General features: G+C 40.0%; 1 protein-coding gene across 1 annotated transcript in view; it reads left to right on the plus strand.

Moving 5' to 3' along the window:
• The window catches only part of NTSR2 (neurotensin receptor 2), a 94,711-nt gene extending 72,574 nt beyond the window's left edge, over window positions 1-22,137 (plus strand). The window contains 2 exon segments of the mRNA XM_073625368.1: window positions 20,344-20,434; window positions 21,394-22,137. Of these exon segments, the coding sequence (XP_073481469.1) occupies window positions 20,344-20,434; window positions 21,394-21,595 (293 nt within the window). The 3' untranslated portion in view covers window positions 21,596-22,137.
• Window positions 22,138-24,687: the final 2,550 nt, after the last annotated feature.

Below are 24,687 nucleotides of genomic sequence, written 5' to 3' on the forward strand. Positions count from 1 at the left end.
GTTGCATAAAATTGTGGGCACTAAAAATAAATAAAGTAAACCGACTCCAATATAAAAAATAAAATAAACCATCCTTATTGTGAAAATAAGATGGCTGTTTCTAATTAGAAAACTGGCGGCCAATTAATCTACAGGGGTTGGTAGTAAGTAAAACATAATTCAGGGACCCGACACGTAAGGGCCTATACAGTGAGGAAAATAATTATTTGATCCCTTGCAGATTTTGTAAGTTTGCCCACTTACAAAGAAATAAAGGGTCTGTATTTTTTATCATAAGTGTATTTTAAATGATAAAGACAGATTTTTAACCAAAAATCCAGAAAAAACACATGATACAAATGTTATAAATTGAGTTACAGTTCAGTGAGTAAAATAAAAATTTGATCCCCAAGCAAAATATGACTTAATACTTGGAGGAGACTGGAGAAACCCTTGTTAGCAAGCACAGAGGTAAGCCGTTTCTTTTAGTTGCTTACTAGGTTTGCACACATCTCAGGAGGGATTTTGGTCCACTCTTTTTTGCAGATCTTCTCTAAATCCTTAAGATTTCTTGGCTGTCACTTGGCAACTTGAACTTTCAGCTCCCTTCAAACATTTTCTGTAGGATTAAGGTCTGGGGACTGGAGACTGGAGACTGGTCTAGACTACTCCATGATCTTAAGGTGCTTCTTCTTGAGCCACTCCTTTGTTGCCTTGACGGTATGTTTTGGGTCATTGTCATGCTGAAAGACCCATCCACTACACATCTTTTGTGTTTTGCGGCTGAGGGAAGAAGGTTCTCATCCAAGATTTCACAATACATGGCCCCATCCATTGCCCCTCAATGCTCAAAGTCGGTCTGTACCTTTAGAAGAGAAACAGCCCCAAAGCATCATGTTTAGACCTGCTTGACTGTATGGATGGTGTTTTTAGGGTCACAGTCAGCATTTTTCTTCCTCCAAAGATGGCAAGTACCCCTCCTCAAAAAGTCGCATGTACAGTCATGCTAATGAACATCTAAACGATTCAGAGAAGGATTAGGAGAAAGTACTGTGGTCAGATGAGACCAATATGAGCTCTTTGGGCTTTAACTATCACCATAAGAACACCATCCCCAAAGTCAGGCACACAGGTGGAAACATGATGCTTTTGGGCTGTTTCTCTGCTAAAGGTACAGGCCGACTTTGCCGCATTGAGGGGCCAATGGACAGGGCCATGTATTGTAAAATCTTTGATGAGAACATTCTTCCCTCAGCCAAAACACTGAATATGGGTCAAGGATGGGTCGTCCAGCATGACAATGACCCAAAACATACCGCCAAGGCAACAAAGGAGTGGCTCAGTAAGAAGCATGGAGTGGCCTAGCCAGTCTCAAGACCTTAATCCTATAGAAAATTTATGAAGGGGGCTGAAACTTCGAGTTGCCAAGAGACAATTTTGGATTGTCTGGATTGTTGGTTGATATTCTGTCTCTATATACCTATGATAAAAATGATAGACCCTTCATTTCTTTGCAAGTGGGAAAATTTACAAAATATGCAGTGGATGAAATAATTATTTTCCCCACTGTAGCTGTGGTAATTTCTAAAATCTTTTTAGAAAGTCTACACTATGCTTTTTTCTGCTAAGAAATTTATTGAGCATCTTAACCTTTTTTTCTACAGAGACTCCAACGAGATTCTGTTGACTGGAACTGAAAATGAGATAATAATACCAAGGGAATTAATTCTTATAGGATTGTGAGGGCACAGATGAGGTAGAATGCCAGAAAATACATAATTAGCTTCTGTGAGGAGAATATATTTTTTTAGAAATATATAGAAGAGGCTGGCTTTCATAGCATGGGTACATTACAATAACATGGACTGCGTATCTTTGACCTGCACATATATTCAAAACAATAAAAGGACTTCGCACTTCAAATCTATCACATATACATGAATACTGACATAAATGTGACTAAATACGTGCACATATATTACCGTTATTATTATGCAGGATTTATCTAGTTATTTAAAAACCAATACTCCTGTGCTGCCACAATAATAAATACCAGAAATATAATAATCAGTATGCAAAAAACACCTCAGCTGCTGACACCTTGCATTTGCTTCCACATCACAAAAATTAAAATAAAATAAACATGTTAACAGTTCAGCAAACAGTATCCTGGAGACAAACAGACCAAGGACATGGATTACTAGAACCATGTCCTGTGGTCTAATGAGACCAAGATAAACTTATTTGGTTCAGATGGTGTCAAGCATGTGTGGCGGCAACCAGGTGAGAAGTGCTGTCGGCACTGGAGAGCTACAGTTCATTGAGGGAACCATGAATGCCAACGTGTACTGTGTCATACTGAAGCAGAACATGATCCCCTCCCTTCTTAGACTGGGCCGCAGGACAGTATTCCAACATGATAACGACCCCAAACACACCTCTAAGACTACCACTGCCTTACTAAAGAAGGTGAGGGTAAAGGTGATGAACTGGCCAAGCATGTCTCCAGACCTAAACCCTATTGAGCATCTATGGGGCATCCTCAGACCGAAGGTGGAGGAGTGCAAGGTCTCTAACATCCACCAGCTCCATGATGTCATCATGGAGGAGTGGAAGAGGACTCCAGTGGCAACCTGTGAAGCTCTGGTGAACTCCATTCCCAAGAGGGTTAAGGCAGTGCTGGAAAATAATGGTGGCCACACAAAATATTGACACTTTGGGCCCAATTTGGACATTTTCACTTAGGAGTGTACTCACTTTTGTTGCTAGCAGTTAAGACATTAATGGCTGTGTTTCGAGTTATTTTGAGGGGACAGCAAATGTACACTGTTATACAAGCTGTACACTCACTACTTTACATTGTAGCAAAGTGTCTTTTCTTCAGTGTTATCACATGAAAAGATATCATAAAATATTTACAAAAATGTGAGGGGTGTACTCACTTTTGTGAGATACTGTAAATTAATATGTTTGAATGCGTTAAACTAGCTGATGTGAATACTAGGCTATAATATGGCAATTAATCAAGACCACAATAATACTAAACCAAGCATACACTTCATAAACAATGAAAAAATATAAAGAAAAAAAATGCAGTTGGGAGAGAGGGGACTTTTAAGGTGCCAAAACAAATGAAACTATAACATGCATAATAAAAAGGTTTTATTTGTACATAGGGTAAAAAAGTTAAGCAATCCTGGTGATAAACATTAAGGTCAAGAGGGGAGAACGGGGCGGGACTTTAAATTATATCTTTGAATAAATTGGTCTGATCTTAATGTTTAGGCAGGAAAACAAAGGAACATTTGGAACTTTAAATGAAGCGAGTGCCTCCATCCCGGTTTCTTGAACAAGAGGGGAGAACGGGGCGGGACTTTAAATGAGACATGCAGTCAACAGAGGTGGGTGCAAAAAGGCAGCATATTTAATGTAGATCATGATTAAAAATTCCTACAGTAAGATACATGATAAAACAGCAAAATTCACATATATGCAAATAGGAACATGAATTACATGACAGTAAGTAGACCCTTATGCTACATTTACTGAGAAACTTCCTATTGGCTTGAACTTCAAGCCAACCCAGTTGTGTGACAATAGCAAATTCATATTTGCTATTGTCTTCCTGTTGTGGTCTCAGGACCCACTTCTTGTTCAGCCGGAAGGGGAAGCAACAGCCATGGAACGAGGAGCAGCAGTCCTACCATCTGCCTCCTAAGGTAAGGAGGCCTCTGATCGCCGCCTTCCCATCTGTCTCCTGCAGGGGGGATCACCGCCTTCCTGTCAGTCTCCTGCGGGGGAGGGGACGCCACCCATCTGTCTCCCCAGGGGGGTGGCGTTGGATTGCCGCCCCCAGCACCTAATTTGTACTCTTCAGCTGACTAACAGTGGGGCCTGATCTGTACGGTGGTGCACTTAAAAACCTTCCTTGCATGAAATAGCTAAGGTGTCTAAGGTGCCTAATAGAGTTTTGTCCCCTTCCTGCTAGGCTAGCAGCAGTAGATATGCACAGGCTCAGCAAAGACACCTAGGTCTCTGCACAGACCCAGTCTCTCTGGCATTAGGCACAGATACCACAGGCAACAAGTCAACAAGTCTGCACTCTCTGGTCCCCCTGCACATAACATAGAGTTCTTTTCTTCTGTGAGCCTGGGAAATTCTCACTCCTCTTCTCCCCTGTTTGCAGGGCCCTCTGGGTTTTGAAGTCCAAGCCCCATCTGCTTTACACTACAGTGCTAAGCCCAAAAACTGCATATCCCATGATTCTCTTCCCTGCAGCATTATTAAATCTCCTTCTCACAGGCTCAGTGCTGCTAGCAGGAGGGGGCCCGAGCAAGGCATTTCACACACAGCCGCTCTGATAACAGTGGCATGGGGTGGGAAAAGAATAACCTTTTGTATCACTTGACCATCCTATTTAGATTGTAAGCTCTAAAAAGCAGGGCCCTCTGATTCCTCTTGTATTGAACTGTACTGTTTGACCTAATGTTGTAAAACTGGGCAAACTGTTGACGCTATATAAATCCTGTATAGTATTAATAACAGGAGTGGTCAGCCCGCTCCTTCAGCTGTATACAAAGTATACGTAAACCACATATTCAGCGTAGAGTAACCATGTCCACTTTTCTGCCACGGCTTATACACGCGCCACTTCTCATTCTCATCTATGTATCCTCTTTTGTCTTTCGTTGAAAGGTATGCAGTTGTACGCCTACTTTGTCACCCTGTCACACAGGCTTCTGAGACTTCGAATAACCATTTTAACACTCACTAAACGGGCATGGACCACTGTTTTCTCCATCAGGAAACCCCCTCCTCCCCAAAGATATTCCATGCAATCACTGTTGGAGTGCCTGTAGACTGCATGTGGCTGCAAAAAAGACTGCAGGAAAGAAGAAGTTTCATAATTTTTTTTTAAAAAAAGTCAAAGTTGATGCACTGTGCTATAAGCAAATGGAAGGTCATTCTAGGTCATCAGAATTTACATCTACTTTCTCCCCACTGACAGACATAAGACGATGGTTTAACTGTATCACGCTGAAATGGAAATATAGGTTGTATCTAGACTGACCCTTAAAAGGTTACCCACCAAGATAATCACAGCAAACTAAGCTTCACAACATCAAGGTTTAGGGCCCCTATATAATTAACAAGGCTTTTATTCCTCTTTTAGTATTCGATGCAGTTTTCCCTGCTGTGTTAACCTTCTGTTTTTGTTGTTGTTTTTTTTTTTTAACCTATTGCACCACGAGGAACCTATTTTATCTGTGCTAGTCATAGCACACAAGTAAAAGGGAGGTACGGTACATTTTGTCTATAAGAGCCTTGTGTATAAATCATTTCTCAAATACAATCTCAATAGTGCACAACATGCCCAGACTGCAAAATTATACTATTACTTGAGAATAGCAAAAAAAGCTTAGGGTATAAATCATAACACAAGAAAATAATATATATTATGAAAATGCAGATTGTTTAATTGATATAAAAATATATATAAAAATAAGATGCTCTTAATAGTTCTCAAAATACACATCACCTTTTTTTAACAGCATGTAGCCTCCCTGGCGGTATGATTATGTCAGATTTTTGCGTCTCAAAGTGGTACAATTATTTTGCATAGAAATTTGGTGTTTTATATTGTAGGCCTGTAATTCTTAGCAATAACTTACTTAAATCTGTCCAAACAAGAGTCTATTAGATATCCCGGGTATGATAAAATTTGAAACACAAAATCATAAATTATAATATAATAAATAAATATAAATAATTCTAAAAAAATAATAATATAATAATAATAAAATGAATTTCCCCACAATTCACTATCGCTCAATTCTACAAGTGTTATCATTTACTATCGCTGTTTTCTAGATGATCAAAAACCACTTTTGATGTAAAGGGACACTTTTTGGTTGCTATGGACAATCTCCAGTTTCCAGGCAGAAAGAACAGTATATATAATATAAAACTGCATGCAGGGCATTGGACAAAGCACTAGGGACAAAAGGGATGTGAAATAATTTCATACAGTAATGTAATCTGTAAGACTACAGTGTACTGTATGTGTTATGATTTTTACATTTTTTTGAATTTGCCGCTGGGCTCTGCTCCCGTGCGTCGCGCCGCTCGCAGGGAATAGAGCCCAGCACACAGAGGCTTCGGGCGGAGGACAAAGCCTGCGGACACAGCAGGGGACATCGCAGGATCCTGGGGACAAGGTAAGTACACCGCACCAGGATCCTGCAATGCAGTCCCGAGGGTGGCTCGGGGTTACCGCTAATGGTGCTGAAATTTAACCCCGAGCCACACTCGGGAAAACCGCCAGGGAGGTTAAAGTAAAGGAGACCACCAATCTAAAACAAGAAAAGAAAAAACCATGATCAAGAGTAATTGCAAATGCTAAACTGAACTTCTCACAAATCTCCATATACAAGAGATACACTAAATTACTAAAATTATTAGGACGCCTGCCTTTACATGCACATGAACCTTAATGGCATCCCAGTCTTATTCCGCAGTAATGACTGGCCTGCACAGAGTCCTGACCTCAACCCGATAGATTACCTTTGGGATGAATTAGAGCGGAGACTGTGAGCCAGGCCTTTTTCGTCCACATCAGTGCCTGACCTCACAAATGCGCTTCTGGAAAAATGGTCAAACATTCCCATAGGCACACTCCTAAACCTTGTGGACAGCCTTCCCAGAAGAGTCAAGTTGGCCGCAAAGGGTGGGCCAACTCAATATTGAACCCTACAGATTAAGACTGGGATGCCATTAAAGTTCATGTGCTTGTAAAGGCAGGCGTCCCAATACTTTTGGTAATATAGTGTATGTCAATGCATACAAATACTCAGTCCTCCAATGCAGATACTGTACATAAAGTTTTAGGTATCTGTAGGAGATTATGAAGAGGAGTAACAGCTATATCAGATGTCTTTTTCAAAATTTTCCAAAATTCCCCAGAACAAAAGAACAAAATATGTATTTGCACTTAAAGTGGTTGTAAAGGCTGAAGGCAGCTCCCCTAATATATACGCAAACCCGATCCAGCAATGTGCATGAGAGCAGAGGCTCTCTTGAGTCTCTGCCTCCTTATTGGCTAAGACACCACAGCAGGAGCCATTGGGTTCCACTGCTGTCAATCACAGACAGTGAGAAGGGAGTGAGGGAGCAGGGCCGTCCACCACACGTTGTGTCTTATAGGCAAACAGAGGCAGCTCAGGAGCGAGAACGCACAAGTGCCCCCAGAGCAAGCAGCAGGAGGGAGGGACTAGGAGTGCCGGAAATGAATCTGAAAAGAGGAGGATCAGGGCTGCTCTGTGCAAAACCACTGCAGAGAGCAGGTAAGTATAACATGTTTGATATTTAAAAAAAAAAAATGGAACCTTTTACAAACACTTTTAATCCAATGTGATATATCCTAACTACGCATAAGTAAAATAAATACTAAATACAGTATATAATAAATATTGGTATGTTACAAATGCACACATTTATAATAAACACATTTATTATCAATTAATTATTTATATTAAATAAAAAAAGACAGAGCTATTCATCCTGTGAATCTTCATGTCTATTCTTTCTGTGCTAATGGAGGCAAAGACGAATGTAACCGGGCTATTTTTTCTCCGGGTTGAATATTTTTTACATAAGATCAGAGTTATTCAGGAAAATACCGTGTGATAGCTAATAGGTGGAGCTGATGAGTAAAGAAATATTTACTTCTTCTGATCATCCGCTCAATAATGCGTTTTTTTTCCTGATTATTATGAATGAAAAACATTTAACCTGGAGATAGAAAAGCTTAAAAACATTTGTTTTAGCCCCCCCTTCCCACAAAATGAATACAGTATACAGTACATTTCAAATAATGAATAGTTGTACATTTTTTATTTTGTTTTATAAATACACCTCTAAATGTAAATGTAAAAAACAGAATGCATTCTATTTGTGTACAGAGAATAGCTTAGAACACAGACACGTAGCATTATTCATTTTAATGTAGTTTTGCTTAAAATACAAATAAATCTTTAATAGCTGAGTTAGAGCAATAGCTGAACTCTTGCAACAACAATTAATATGTATGGAACATGGATCAAAGTGGTGTAATAGCATTCGAATATTTGCACGTGGATAAACCTTCAAATTTTAATCAAAGCAAAGGATGAGGCCATATTTTATTGTCCCAAGAAGCCACAAAAAGCAGCTTGAATCATTCCTCATGTAGCAGATTTCATCAAACGGAAATGCCCATAAGGACTGCCTGAAAGGTGTCAATAAATCTGGCACTGTGACACTTCAGAAGTACATATACCATAGAGGTTGATCTACTAAAAGCAAATAGGCTGTTCACTTTGCTAGGAAAGTTGCTGTTTGCAAGGGAATTTAACATGGCTTATGGGTGTCACCCGCCCATCAAACTCATCCTTTTAAGTAAATAGGGCTGTACTATAACCGCAAGCAAAACGCTTGGCTTTCAGTCGTGGTGCTTTAGTGCCATTCAAAATCACCTTTCAGCAAAGAAAAAAAAAGCTAAAAAAAGAGCCAGGTTAGCTTTCTGAACACCTTGAAGCAGCTGCCTATCTCCCCTTAATAAAGCAATCCTAAGTGCTAAAGCGGAGTTCCACCCAAAAGTGTAACTTCCACTTATTTGTCTCCTCTCCCCCTCTGGTGCCACAATTGGCACCTTTCAGGGGGAGAGGGGACAGGATACCTGTCTGTGACAGGTATCCTGTCTCCACTTCCGGGAGTCTGCGCCACGGCCTATGACGTCACCGTGGGGCTCCCTCCTCTTCCCCCCTCCTCTCCCTGTCACCGGGTCAGTAGGAGAGAGGGGTGGGGCCTTGCGCATGTGCAGAAGGTTTCCCGGCGTGAAGCCATAAGGCTACACTGCCGGGTTCCCTTACCCGCAATGGCGGCGTCAGCACCCGACAGCTGATGGAAACATCAGCTGCGGTGCCGACATCGTTGGACTCCAGGACAGGTAAGTGTCCTATTATTAAAAGCCAGCAGCTGCAGTATGTGTAGCTGTTGGCTTTTAATTTTTTTTTTCTTTGGGCCGCTTTAACAACTAGCAAAATCTGCGCACTTTATAATGTACTAGGTGATACGGCAAAATAAGTCTCCATCAAATAAAGGATGTGTCATCTTTTTAACCTGCCTGAAGGTGCTGCACACATACAAATGTTGTGTAGGGTTGAGAATTGAGTTTGCAATCATGTAGAATTTGATCTGCCAGAACCTGGCAGTTCTCTGAATGGGCAAACTAAATGGCCAGTTCACCCAACCACTGAATCTATGACTGCTGGTTTAACTACTGACACTAATTGATTGACTTCTAGGTTGCTAGGATGCTGGAGGCCATCTGAGTACTAGAATCCAAGGAACCTGTGCAGGTTGGCCACCTATGTCCTAGGAACCAATGACTGTGTCTCCTCTTGGGGCCTTAAAATGCACTTTTCATAAAAGTTACATTTTACCTGAATAATGTGCTCTATCCACCCGTGTTATGTTCTAGTGTAAAGAGCCCGGATCCATCTATTCTACTTTAATTCACCTTGACATTCAGAGGTAAAGTAAACAGATAAGACGGCTCACATTCTGCAAACTTTCTGGAATGCTGGTCAGGTGGTCAGTGATGTAACACAACACTGAAAGTCAGCGAGGGCAATACAGAACAAGGAAGCACTAGCATCTGTAGTATTTTTTAATTTTATTCTTTACAAGTGTTTATATAGCGTTTTACATATATTGTACACATCCCTTGCCCTGAAGGTGCTCACAATCTAATGCATGCACACACATACTGGGGCCAGTTTGGGCAGGAGCCAATTAACCTACTGTGGCGCTACTTCCGCAGGAGCCACCGGTAGTTTTTAGGTCCTCCATTCTCTCTAGCCCTGGCCCCCGGAGGAGGCCTCCCCCTTGCTTGCACCACCAGAATACCTGATCGGAGAACTCCTAGCAGATGTACAAAGATTAAAGTGTGTATAAGGGCACCCTGAGTAACAGACCAAGCAGATGTCAGTCTATGTAGGAATAGAAGAAGGTCTACATGCACTTCCAGCAGCACTTGAAGAGAGAAGCAAACTCTGGAAGAAAAATTAAAAGAAAAAAAGGCACCTCTAAGTGCAGAAGTAAAGGGTTAACCAAAAGGGTTAAAAACACTTATAAAAGTGTGGATGGGTAGGAGCACAACATATTAGTAATATGGCAGTTGGTCCGGCGTTCTGGTAGTCCCAAGGAGTCTCAGGGATATCTGGAGGTGTAATTCTATGGTAGCATATTCTGAAGTGGCCGGCAGATGGAAGCCACAACTCTCCTGGATACTGGGAAGACAGCTAGGCTGTCTGAGACAGCATGGAAGCCGAATCAAGCAAGTGACGTCAACGAGAAGGGACCAACAACCAGCGGCGTGAACAGCAAACCAGAAGTGATGTCATCAATATTCCATTTGGAAGTGCATACAGACCCTCTTCTATTTCTACTAGTACACCAGATACAGATTCTCTTCAAATTTCAGAATTAACCTTCCAACTTCCTGTCTTTTGGTTATATGCCATCATTAAAAAGATAAACAGAAGAGAGGACCTCCTCACTAAAAACAAATTAGGTAAATTTCGCAGGGACCTGGAGGATTATAGTCAAAATAGAATTTTCTCATGGAAACGCACATGTGAAAATCGCATTCCACCACTTATGGATATTGACCCTTGTACCACCCAGGTCGTTCATTGCCCAATATCTACGACACATCAAGGACCGCCACGAACACTCCAGAGACAGAAAACACCCCATAAGAAGAAAATACAACACGGTCAATCCACTTTCCAAGATCAACTTCCCCATCTACACTCAATATAGACTCACAACCTAGGCCAACACAGTTGGCCCCATCATCATCAGCTTCTCAGGTACATCCCAGTTCATTATCTCACTCTGCATCCACTGATATAGCAACCCACTCGTCTTCCTCTATCTGTACTGATACAGTAACCACTTATGCCACACCTATGCCCATTGCTACTATGGATAATACAACATCCAGCCCATCTATTTCCTTTGGTCCTAATTCTATTTTTGTAACATCTACCACTACAGCCCTCCCCATTGACACCACTGTCGTCTCTTTTTTAGTGCGAGACCTCCCCTCAACCTCTAAAAAGAAAACACGAAGTAGAGGATTCCAGGGTAGAGGAGGCAGATCCAAGCCCAGACAGCAGGAGAAAGAGAGTACTATAAAAATCTTTAATCTCTCTACCCATTCCTTTACTAGAGATGAGACTTTTGTACTCAGTCGGGGTCTCAATTTTGCACCCTCTGCTCAGTCGAATCTCTTTCTTTTATTCAAAGATTTAAATAAATTTACACGTCGCTTGACTCTTAAAAGGTTTTTCAACATACAGTCTTTTAAACATAAGAACAACAACCTTAAGGTCCCTTCTATTTCTGCTGATCCTCTACCTGATGATACTATCGCTATGACTGATGATAATCCCAACAGTTTGGTCCTTTTGAAGGAACTTTATTTTCATAATACAGATTCAGGTTACCATCACCCATGTTCCTCTTTTCCTCCTGCAGACACTGAGAGCGACTTAATTTTGTATATGCAACATATTATGACTTCACCACCCCTCCAGAATACACAATTTAGGCCTACACCTGTGTTCTACCCCACTCATTCCAACGGCTCCTGCATTGATGCCTTTTACCGCATTGTCTACGCTGATATTCTGGACATGTGTAATTCAGCCAAAAATAGAAATAAGATGACCCATAATCTTACACGCTTCAAGAAGATTGCCTTGGATACCTTGACCAATAATTATGACTTAGTCATTAAATCTGCAGATAAAGGAGGGGGGATAGTGGTACAAAACAGCTGATTATTTTGCAGAAGCAACTAGGCTCTTGTCTGATACTAACACCTATACTAAATTAAAGACTGATCCCTCACCCCAATTCACCCTAGAGGCCACCTCCCTTGTTAAAGATGCTCTTAGTGATAATATTATTACTCAGCAGGAAGCCTCCTTCTTGGTCAATGCTAGTCACTACACCCCCTACTTTTACCATCTGCCCAAGGTTCACAAAAGCCTGGATAATCCTCCTGGTCGACCGATTGTCGCAGCCATGGGTAGCATTACCAGTGGCTTTTCACAATATATGGATCAATTCCTCCAGCCACTTGCTCAATCACTTCAGTCATACATAAGGGATGGCACACATCTGCTTGAACTCCTCTCCCCTTATTCTTAGAAACCCTCATACCTGGTCTCCCTTGACGTCCAATCTTTTTACACCTCCATACCTCACGATGTACGATTATGTGCCATACAGTCCTTCCTCTGTGAAGACCCCATGCTGAACCCTAGACAAGCTGCCTTCATCATAGAGGCAACTTCTTTTTGACTCACTCATAATTATTTTAAATTTGATGATTTGTTTTTTCTACAGGTAAATGGGACAGCTATGGGCGCAAACTTTGCGCCATCATATGCAAATCTCACCATGGGACAGTGGGAATCCTCTCATATCTGGCATAACAATCCCTTTTCGTCCAACATTGTTTTTTATAGCAGGTATATTGACGATGTGATCATTATCTGGTATGGAAATGCATCTATATTTTTGAATTTTGTAACACACTGTAACAATAACAACTTGGGTCTGACCTTCACTTCGGTCATGGATAAGGAGAAATTGGCCTTCCTTGACCTAGAATTATATTTTGTTGGTAAGGATATTCATGCCATAAATAACACCAAGCCAATGGCAGGCAATTCCTTCCTTCATTATAAGAGCTGCCACCATCCCCAATGGCTCAATAATATACCCAAAAGCCAGTTCTGTAGGCTTAAAAAGAATCGTACCAGAAGTATGGACTATGACACCCAGAGTAAGCTGCTAAAAGATACATTTCTTGAAAAGGGTTTTCCAGCTGATATTGTGGAAACAGCTTACTCTCAGTACATAGACAAATCTTCCTTACCACGTCTCCCTATCCAGACAGACACAAATAAGGACGAACTACGCTTTATCACCCAATTCCGTTCTCGTCATAAGCATATGGAAAATATTGTGCGTAGACACTGGCCTTTGCTCCTACAAGACCAGCATCTCCTCCCCACCCTGTCATATAAGCCTAAATTTGCTTATAGAAAAGCACCTAACATCAAAAGCAAGGTGGCATCTAGTAAATTGAGAAAGAAAACACCACCTCCAGGTCATTCCCTTCCAACATTTTTAGCCATTACAGGCATGTATCAATGTAGAAAACCCTTGTGTAAGACTTGCCGTTTTGTCAAACATGGCCAGAAGGATTTCTGTGTAAAAGGAAAAACATATCCTCTCAAGGGCTTTCACACATCTTCAACCGACCATGTAGTTTACTGTTTGGCATGCCCCTGTGGCCTTTTCTACATAGGGCGAACAATAAGGCCGCTATGGAAGCGCTTCGGCGAACATCGCCGTTTCATCACTGAGGGACTGGACACCCACAGTGTCCCTACGCAATTCCTTGAGTACCATAACAAATCTCTTGATGGTTTGAGAGTTTGGGTTATTGAGGCAATGCCTAGAGACCTCCCTCCGCTGAGCGCTTCCACAAGCTCTGCCAAAGAGAAATGTACTGGATTTTCTCTTTGGACATACTGGCACCTGGATGGTTAAACGAGGATTTTGAGATTAGTGTGTTACTCTAGTATTGTTTCCCTTTGGTTTTTTTTTCTCCCTCACAATGACTATGTAACACACATATCATATAGCGCTGCTCATATCCATTAGTGCTTATCATTTTATTCCACATGTCCCATAGTGGACAATAATATCCCATGCGGTTTTGGGATATGTATGTATGTATATGTACATGTTTTTTGCCCATGTGCATTTGTTTGTGTGTATATGGTCACGCATGTGCATATACATTACACACACACACACACACACACACACACACATATATATATATATATATATATATATATATATATATATATATATATATATATATATATACAGCATTTTATATTGCCTTTATATATGGTTCCTCGTTCACAACTTTTTAATATACTCCTTTGAATATATCTTTTAACGATTCTCTTCCTCATCATATATATTCAATATAATATACCATAGATCCATTGATGTATATTGTTCACCATATTGTTCACCATTTTGGTGTTTATTGTTGAGGTATACATACACAACGAGTGAGGTGCTATAAAGCTGCTATGCTCCATCTGCATGCAGTGATGTTAGCTAATTGCATTGCGCATCACTCTTGCTGTTTTTGCAGCATTTTGCCCTGTATGTCAGTCTTCTGTTTTTCTTTTTTGTGTCCCTAGTATGCTGTTTTTATATTCATTATGTCCCGCCCAAAGCCCGCGCACAGACCATAAGAAGCTCTGCTTCTAGTAACCTTTGTCATTGCTTGAAGAAGGAACCAATTAGCTGTTCCGAAACACGTAAAAGCATGTTGATGACATCACTTCCGGTTTGCTGTCTACGCTGGTTGTTGATTCTTTCCCGTTGATGTCACTTCCTGGATTTGGCTTCCATGCTGTCTCAGACAGCCTAGCTGTCTTCCCAGTATCAAGGAGAGTTGTGGCTTCCATCTGCCACTTCAGAATATGCTACCATAGAATTACACCTCTGGATATCCCTGAGACTCCTTGGGACTACCAGAACACCAGATCACCTGCCTTATTACTAATATGATGTGCTCCTACCCATCCACCCTTTTGTAAGTGTTTTTAACCCTTTTGGAAAATATAAAGTTTTACTTCTACACATAAAGGCGCCTTTTTTTCTTTTCAGATGTACAAAGATTGCACACACTGCTCTTTGGAAAGATAAGCACACTGTAGTGGCAAGTTAAAGGAGTTGTAAAGTCAGAAGGTTTTTTTTATCTTAATGCATTCTTTGCATTAAGATAAAAAATAGACATGTGCAGGATGAAAAAATTTGTTTAGTTTCGTTTCGATCCGTTATTTAACTAAATTCATTTAGTTAAATCCGTTGCACTCATTACATTCATTTTCGGGATTCATTTAGTTTCGTATTCAAATTCGAAAAATTCGCCCGTAATCGAAAAAATTCGACCACATTCGAAAAAAACGATCAGATTCGAAAAAATTCTACCGCATTCGAAAAAAACTTTCAAATTCGAAAAAATTCTACCGCATTCAAAAAAAACTATCAAATTAAAAAAAAATTCTACCGCATTCGAAAAAATTTGACAGAATTTGAAAAAGTAAACTATATATAACCATTTTGCGAAATTCGTATAGAATGAAAGTGAATTCGAATAGAAGAGAAAATAATAGAAAAGAATAGCATACAAAAACAATAGAACAGAATAAAAAAAATATAATATATTCTATTCTAATCTTTTCTATTCGAATTCATTCTGTGCCAAATTCTAATTTCGCAAGATGGTTTTATTTATATATATATATATATATATATATATATATATAATATTTTTTTCTATTCTGTTCTATTGTTTTTTCTATTCTAGTCTTTCTATTAGAATTTGATTTCATTCTATTTCTATATAACCATTTTCCGAAATTCGAATTTCGTATAGAATGAATTTGCATTCAAGTAGAAAAGTTTAGAATAAAATGGAAAATAATAGCATAGAAAAACAATAGACCAGCATAGAAAAAATATAATATATATATATATATATATATATATATATATATATATATAAAACATCTTCCAAAACTCGAATATCGTATAGAATGAATTCAAATTCGAATAGAAAAGATTAGAATAGGATAGAAAAACAATAGAACAATAGAACAGAAAAAAAATATATATATATATATATATATATATATATATATATATATATATATATATATATATATATATATATATTTATTTATATATATATATATATAAAACCATCTTCCAAAACTCGAATATCGTATAGAATAAATTCAAATTCGAATAGAAAATTTTAGAATAGAATAGAAAAGAATAGCATAGAAAAACAATGGAACAGAATAGAAAAAAATATATAATATATATATATATATATATATATATATATATATATATATATATATATATATATATATATATATATATATATATATATTCCAATATATATTATATTCTGTCCTGTTCTATTGTTTTTCTAGTCTATTCTTTTCTATTATTTTCTATTCTAATCTTTTCTATTCAAATTCAAATTCATTCTATGCGAAATTCGAATTTCAGAAGCCATCTTGCGAAATTCGAATTTCGCATAGAATGAATTCAAATTCGTATAGAAAAGTTTAGAATAGAATAGAAAAGAATAGCATAGAAAAACTATGGAACAGAATAGAAAAAAATATTATATATATATATATATATATATATATATATATATATATATATATATATATATATATATATATATATATATATATATATATATATATATAAAATAGAATATAGAATAGAAAATGATAGAAAAGAATAGCATAGAGAAACAATAGAACAGAATAGAAAAATATGTTATTCTGTTATTATTCTATTATTTTCTATTCTAATCTTTTCTATTCAAATTCATTCTATACGAAATTCAAACTTCAGAAGCCATGTTCTGAAATTCGAATTTCGTATAGAATGAATTTGAATTTGAATAGAAAAGACTTATAGAATTGAAAATAATAGAAAAGAAAAAATATTATATATATATATATATAGATAGATAGATAGATAGATAGATAGATAGATAGATAGATAGATAGATAGATAGATATTCTATTACTTTGTTATTTTATATTCTATTTTATTGTATTTTTTAGAAAATCATTTTCTATTTTTTTCAAATGTGTTTTCGAATTCGAATCAAATTTGTTTTCAAATTCGAAGCGAATTTGTTTTCGAATACAATCTTTTTTTTCGGATTCGTTTAAATTCGTTACTTTTGTAATTCGGAAATTCGGATGCATCGAATTTCCGAATAATGAAAAATTTGTCCGAATTTCGATTCAGAACGAAACGAAATGCACAAGTCTAATGAAAAAAATAGATAGATAGATATTTATATATATATTCTATTACTTTGTTATTTTATATTCTATTTTATTGTATTTTTTAGAAAATCATTTTCTATTTTTTTCGAATGTGTTTTCGAATTCGAATCAAATTTGTTTTCGAATTCGAATCGAATTTGTTTTCGAATACAATCGTTTTTTTTCGGATTCGTTTAAATTCGTTACTTTTGTAATTCGGAAATTCGGATGCATCGAATTTCCGAATAATGAAAAATTTGTCGGAATTTCGATTCGGAACGAAACGAAATGCACAAGTCTAATAAAAAACCTTCTGTATGCAGCAGCCGCCTCAGCCCCCTAATGCTTACCTGAGCCCCATCTCTCTTGTCCATGAGTTCCTCGGTCATCTGGGACTCTCCTCCTTATTGTCTGAAACACAGCAGCTGCGCCATTGTCTCCCACTGCTGTCAGTCAAAGTCAGTTAGCCAATCAGGTGATAGAGGGGGAGGGACCTAACTGGGGCACCATGACTGAATGGACACAGGGAGCTGTCACTCGGCTAGGGTGCCCCCATAGCAAGCTGCTTGCTGTGGGAGCACTCAACAGAAGGGAGGGGCTAAGAGAGCCAAAGAGGAGGATCTGTGCTGCCCTGTGCAAAATCACTGCACAGAGCAGGTAAGAATAACATGTTTGTTATTTTTAGAGAAAAAAAAATGAGACTTTACAATGACTTTAGGATCACAAATATAACAAAGCAGATCAGTACAGTATTATCAATGCACATAAACACAAGAATAAATACAATGGACCCAACAGAGGTACCTCTAAAGTCAAACCAAGCTTATACTGCAATACTAAGTGTGGAAACAGTAGCTCTCCAAATGAGAGGTGACCAAGTGACTTCAAGTGACCAAGCAGGATTATAAAGAGAAGTAACAGGCTAAGTCACTTGAAGGTTCTCAGACAAAGGGGCTAGGCTTAGGCCTTGAGATCTGAACTTAAAAACAGCAACCCAGTTCTGCCTTCAGGACTGTAGTGACACGAGTAGTCTTCAAGGTGAGTTTCTGTCGGCGATGTTGGGGCCCTTTAAACATTGGTGTACAGAAAAACTGTAGATGACTTAAGGGGGATGTAGTTCAACAATTGTCTGTTGTAAAGTTAGGCTCAGAAGGTGGGTAAACTCCTTAGTGCAGCAAGGCAAAAAGTGAAGGGTAATTTCAAAGGGTATAGTTGGTGGTATAGGGACTAAGATATTATGTAGCGGGGGTGAGGGGACAGGTGGAAAGCAAATCAAGATCAGAGTTCTGGGATAATGGTAGCTTTGGGCTCAGACACTCTCACTGGTTTCTTTGCGGCAGTCCTCTAATGGCAGCAAGTAGTCTGTATGGTTGGGGGGCCCCCTGAAGCAGCAACACAGCAGATGTGATGGCAACTTGGCTAACGATTCTGAATTGCAGGTACCTGCACTCAAATCAGCCTGCTGGTCCCCCTGTTCAGCACAGCAGTCAACTCTCTAACACTGCACAGCTTAGCACAGCACAACTCAGCACAGTTCAGCCTGGCACAGCTCGGCTCAGCCCAGCACAGCTCAATACAGCACGGCTTTCTCACTTCTTCCCAGTTGGCGCGCTTCCCCCAGCTGCCCGGCTCCTTTCCAGGCTTTTACTTTTATAGGGTCCCTCCTGTACCGAGGTGCTTATGGACCTTGAAGTTTCGGCCTATGAAGGGCTGTAGTTAGGATCCTTCTTCAAGACATCTCTCATGCCGTTTTTGGCAATTGTAATCCAGTCATAGCTATGCAAGACTAATTGGCACCAGGGCTGGACTGGGACAAAAATTTGGCCCTGGACTTCATCCAGACTGGCCCACTTTGACAGGTCTCTCCCATGCCGGCTTGCCACCCAAGCCCCCCCCCACTAGCCATTAGCCGTTCTACATTATTTCTCTTATAGGCAGTACCAGTGGGGAAGCTAGACATTATTTCACCTGGGGCAAAGAATCAGTTTGGCGCCCCCCCCCCAATGGGACAAGATTAGGCAGGGAAGTGAGGCCACCCTCCTTCCAGATCGTATGATGAGCTTCTCAGTGTTGACTCCTGAGCATCATGTCTGTATTCAGGCGCGCTGCATAACTAGCCAGGGAGAGGAGGTGAGCACTGCGGGGGGGGGGGGGGGCAGAGGACCGGAGGGAGGCAGCGGTCCACTGTCACTGAAATCGGCCCACTGAGCCATCGGCCCACCGGGAAACTCCCTGTAGTCCCAATGGCCAGTACATGCCTGATTGGCACTGTAATCTTGTGGACAAATAAAGTTCTTCAACTCAGTAACATTGCCCAGTGTTACACTACCAGCATAACTATGTAGTGTGGGAGGAAACATAAACATAAGAAACCCACACAAGCAGAGAGAAAACATGCAAACTCCATACAGATAGTGGCTGTGGCCGACTACCCCAATACCAGTATATTAATGAAACCAAGTTAAAAGGGTTATTCCCTGTGGGACAGAGGAGCTGTTTTTGATCCTCCCTGGCCTATAGGTATCATATTGATACTAAACAAAGGAACATTGGCACTGTCAGAAAAGGAATTGTTCAGGTGGTATTTTCTGAAGTTTGTTGCTAGCATATGAAGTGTGCATCTTGGGGAGGATACCTGTGTCAGTCCATTAGTTTGTCGAACTTCTTGATATAATAGGGTGTGAATACAGGGTTATTTTCGGTACACAGACACCTCATTAGAGCTCTTGACGGGCTCTGAGGATTCCTTGGAACCATGACCTTCTTAAAGCGTGGTAATGTAATAAGGTCCTACAAAAGCTCCAGAAGAAGCCACGATTGTGGTGAAACATGTAGAGGCACCTATTCTTTTGTATAGCCACCACTGAGCTCTGTTGTGCTCTTTTTTATATTACTTGTCTTCCTTTTATATTTGTTTAATAAAATTATATATTTTTCTAATATGCATTTTTATTGATTGTCTACACCTTCAATCTCCAAATTTGTCCCTGGTAATATTTCTGAATCTGAAGGGGGTGGTGTACATGATGAAATCTCCAACCTTTAATGCTGAATCTATCCATGCAGATAGTATCATGCCGTGCAGAAGTGCCAATCACTAAGCTAGTGTGCTGTTTGTGCTGTTGATGTGATTTTATAATACACAATTATAACAATAGAAATAAAGCTTATTATCAATTGGCTGGCATGAGTTGTTACATCAATAAAACAGAAGAGTATATGGTTCAACGGGGCAGCCTTGTCTGTGACAGATTTATATATTATATAAATATAATATATAATTTTTATACTTCATTTCATACAACGTCTTGTCTAACAGAACATTTTCTCTAACCCACAGGAGCCATTGTGATAGCCTACATTGTCTGCTGGTTACCATATCATGCTAGAAGACTAATGTTCTGCTACATCCCAGATGATGATTGGTCTGGGTAAGTGTCATCAGATATAAGTGCTCACCCATTACTTCCTATTTAATGTGTCTCACAGCACAGTCAGGTGAATGTCACAACCTGTCACATTTATATGTTTTTAAACAATATTTTTTTTTTTTATTATTTACAAATAAACATTTATTAGAGGTGACAAAGCAGAGCAGACGCTCTTTTTATTCAGACCATCACTCTCTAATTTAAAGTCTGAACAGAAAAGGTGTCTAGAAAGACGAATAAGCCATTTATCATTTACCAGTAGGAAGACTGACAGCAAGAAAACTTCACAAAGGCTCTAATCCTTCCCTGTTCTGTTTGAGACAAAGTAAAATATTATGGCTGGACTTGAGCTTAAATGAAAGTGTATTGGGGTAATGCATTAAAAGAGAAGTATGGGAATCTGTTTTTCCCCATAATCATACTTACCTAGGTGGATGCAGCATCGGAACGTTGCTGCATTTGTCCCCAGGTGTCTCTGCAGTGAGAACCGAGCCATCGCATATCGCCGATGGCTTGGTTCTCTCGGCTCTCCGAGCAGAGAGCTGCTGTCTATCAATCAGCAGCTCTCCTGCTCTGTTCCTCCACGCTCACTGGAGTGCTGAGCTGTGGAGGGGCGGGGAGCGGCCATCTCAGTGGCTCGCTGAGAGACTGAGATGGCCATCAGTCCAGGCACCTCGCGGCTACAGACTCGCAGAGTCGAGATGACGCGGTGCCTGGACTGATCTGTGTGAAGTCAGCTGAAAACGGGTCACAGGAGTGCAAAAGGAGTGCAAAACGAATTGCACTCCTGTGACCCTTAGGAGAAGCCCAGCCAAACAAACTCAGGATGGACTTGTCCTTTTAGTATGTAGATGTTGGCCATTGTCACATTGATGAAAGTGAATTGGTTTGTGCTACTGTGAGTCATTGTATGTTTTTATAAAAACCCATATAACTGTCATGTTGCTCTCCTCATGTAGGTCCCTCTACACGTTTTATCATTACTTCTATATGCTGACCAACACTCTCTTCTACATCAGCTCAGCTGTGAATCCAGTCCTTTACAACGTGGTCTCCTCTTCTTTCCGAAAACTCTTCCTGGAGACCCTCAGCCCTTCCTGCAGTAAACAAAATAGCAATTTCTCCATAAAATCGAGTTCCTCGCACATCAGACCGGACTGATGTCTCCTCCTCTGTCTATTGTATGGAGTAAAGATTTTCTGAGCAAACTGGACAAATACATAAGGAGTTACATTAAGTGTTTATGTGGCACACTAGTGCATTTCAGTCATTAAGGCCATACTTATATTGAAGTCCACCTGTGCTGCACAGACCCAACTTAGTGGTTTGGTTGGTGGATGATTTACAAGGTCAGTCTACCAAAAAGGGCATTACCCCCTTCACCCCTTCACCCCTTCATACTAGTTGTAACAAGTGGGTGGGGAGTATGTACCTGGGTACAGATAATTTTCTGCTAGGGTCCCTTATCAGAAATAAGCAGTCAGAAGAAGAAATCAACTTACCAATATCTGTCTCAGTTTGGGTGGACTTTCATATCCTATAAAGATATAGTGTACTAGTCTATATAACATTCTATTTACTAGGACATATCCACTTCCTTCATCGCTCCATGGTCTGTTACAAACAGCTGGATGTCTGCAAATGTACTAATGATACTGGGACAATGATCGCTGGTCACACGTAGAAATAAATTTATTGTACCATTCTTATGTTTTTTGTGAGCTGTTTGAAGCCTTTAATGTCCAAACGAAGGGCAACCAATGTGAAGATACATAGCTCAGTGGTGCCAGTACCTTCAAACACTCTACGCCCACCTCTATATGCCTACTGACAGCACAACCTTTGATCAGTTGGAAAAGCCTCCAATGCATTGTGGGAGCTGAACAATTTACCCTGGTTTAAAGATCACATGCTTAAAGTATATTTCCATGTTTATTTTGAATTTAAATAGTTTGTCTGGGCCAACTATTTCCATTACATAACTATGCAGTTGCTGCAGTGGTTAGGGTGGCTTCCTGTCAGACTTAGGGTTGGACTGAAAGCTTTTCCACCTTTCAGGAGAAACCTTATATTTTTATCAATGAATTCAAGGCTTCATTTGATTGGCCGAGGTGGAAATTGTGGTGTCATCCACCCACCTCTCCACCTTGGCCAATCAGACAAAGCCTTGTATTCATTGATAAAAATACAAGATTTCTCCTGAATGATGGAGAAGCATTCAGCCTGTCTCTCTTTGATTCCAGGATCAGATGAGAAGTCACCTGTACTTCTGCCTGAACACAGTGTTGCCTGCTCTATGTAGTTAACACCACTACAGTATAATAAAGGGCACCCTGTATAGTCATGTAATGGAAATAGTTTGTTTGGGCCAGCTTGGCCCAAACTTTTTAAAGTCAGATTAACCCCTTACCGACCAGCCGCCGTGGTTATACTGCGGCAAGTTGGCACTGCTGCGTGGGTTGTCGTAGCTGTACGCCGGCTCTTTAAGAAGCTGTAGCAGGCGTGCGTTACCCACAGGCACCCGCAATCGCTCGTGACAGAGAGAGAACAGGGATCTGTGTGTGTAAACACACGAATCCCGGTTCTGTCAGAGGAGAGGAGATAGAGTGTGTGTTCCTACCAAGTTGGAACAATGATCTCTCTCCTCCTCTACTCAGCCACATCCCCCTCACAGTTAGAACACACATAAGAACACATTTAACCCCTTGATCGCCCCTAGTGTTAACACCTTCCCTGCCAGTGACATTTATACAGTAATCAGTGGCTATTTACAGCACTGATCGCTGTATAAATGTCAATGGTCCCAAAAGTGTCCGATTTGTCTGCTGCAATGTCTCAGTCCCGATAAAAATCGCAAATCACCGACATTATTAGTAAAAAAAAAAATAATAAAAATGACATAAATCTATCCCCTATTTTGTAGACACTATAACTTTTGAGCAAACCAATCAATATATGCTTATTGCAATTTTTTTTTACCAAAAATATGTAGAATACATATCGACCTAAACTGATGAAGAAATTCAGTGTTTTTTTTTTTTTGATATTTATTATAGCAAAAAGTACAAAATGTGTTTTTTTCAAAATTGTCACTCTTTGCTTATAGCGAAAAAAATAAAAACCGCAGAGGTGATCAAATACCACCAAAAGAAAGCTCTATTTGCGGGGAAAAAGGGACATACATTTTGTTTGGGTAAAACATTGCATGACCGCACAATTGTCAGTTAAAGGGACGCCGTGCCGTATCACAAAAAATGGCCTGGTCAGGAAGGGGGCAAATCCTTCTGGGGCTGAAGTGAATAAACTTGTAATCAGTGGTGGCTGGTGGGGTCACCCGCAAGCTCCCGCCTCTGACTCTCATCATGTGCTTAAAAAAACCCAAACATTGCAATCCATGCGTCCCTCGCCCTGCATGTAGATTAGGGGGCTGGACGCATGGATAGGGGTGCAGCACCCCTGCGTGCTGCATTATGGGCTGCCGCTGCCTTCAATACTATTTTAAGAGGAGTGGCTACACACAGTAAAATATATACCCCTACCCATATTGTTCTGGAGCCACTGAGAGCAAAGCTGTCCCGTGTAAACATAGAAAGGCTTCTATGTTTACAAGTGATAGCGGGGAGCAGAAGCGCTAGAGCGGGAGGTGGTGGAATGGAGTTCTGCCACATTCAGGCTGCAAAACTGGGTGCGAGGGCCACATGACAAGGCCTGGCGGGCCAGATTCAGCCCGCAGGCCTTGTGTTTGACATACGTGTTATGCAGGTTTTTATATAGTGCCAACAGTTTGCACAGCACTTTACAAAATGAAGGCAGACAGTACAGTTAAAATAAGATTTATTACAAGGGGAATCAGAGGGCCCTGCTCATTAGAGCTTACAATCTAAAGCTGAGTCTACATGTATTACAATTTGGCCAGTTCAGCAGGAACCAGACAAATGTGGGTCTGTGTGTTCCTGTCTCTGTTCAATGGAAGCTGGTTAGGAGATAGGCTTCTGATGAACAGACCTGTTGGAAAACCAGGATTCGATCAGCCGCTGCAGCGCAGATTTGTGTATTTTGACAGGGGGAGACCCCTCTGTCAGAAAACAATAGTGCGGAAGGGGAAACCTTTTCGTTCAACCCACTGATTGAATAAAAAAACTCAACATGTATACCCAGCTTTAGATGGAGGGTCTAGTGATACAAAAAGTAATAACTGCGGAGGGTGAACTGATAGAGAATGTAAAAAGACAGTGAATTATTAGCTGGAAGCA

Source organism: Aquarana catesbeiana, linkage group LG04 (genome assembly GCF_042186555.1).
Source record: "Aquarana catesbeiana isolate 2022-GZ linkage group LG04, ASM4218655v1, whole genome shotgun sequence".
NCBI lineage: Eukaryota > Metazoa > Chordata > Amphibia > Anura > Ranidae > Aquarana > Aquarana catesbeiana.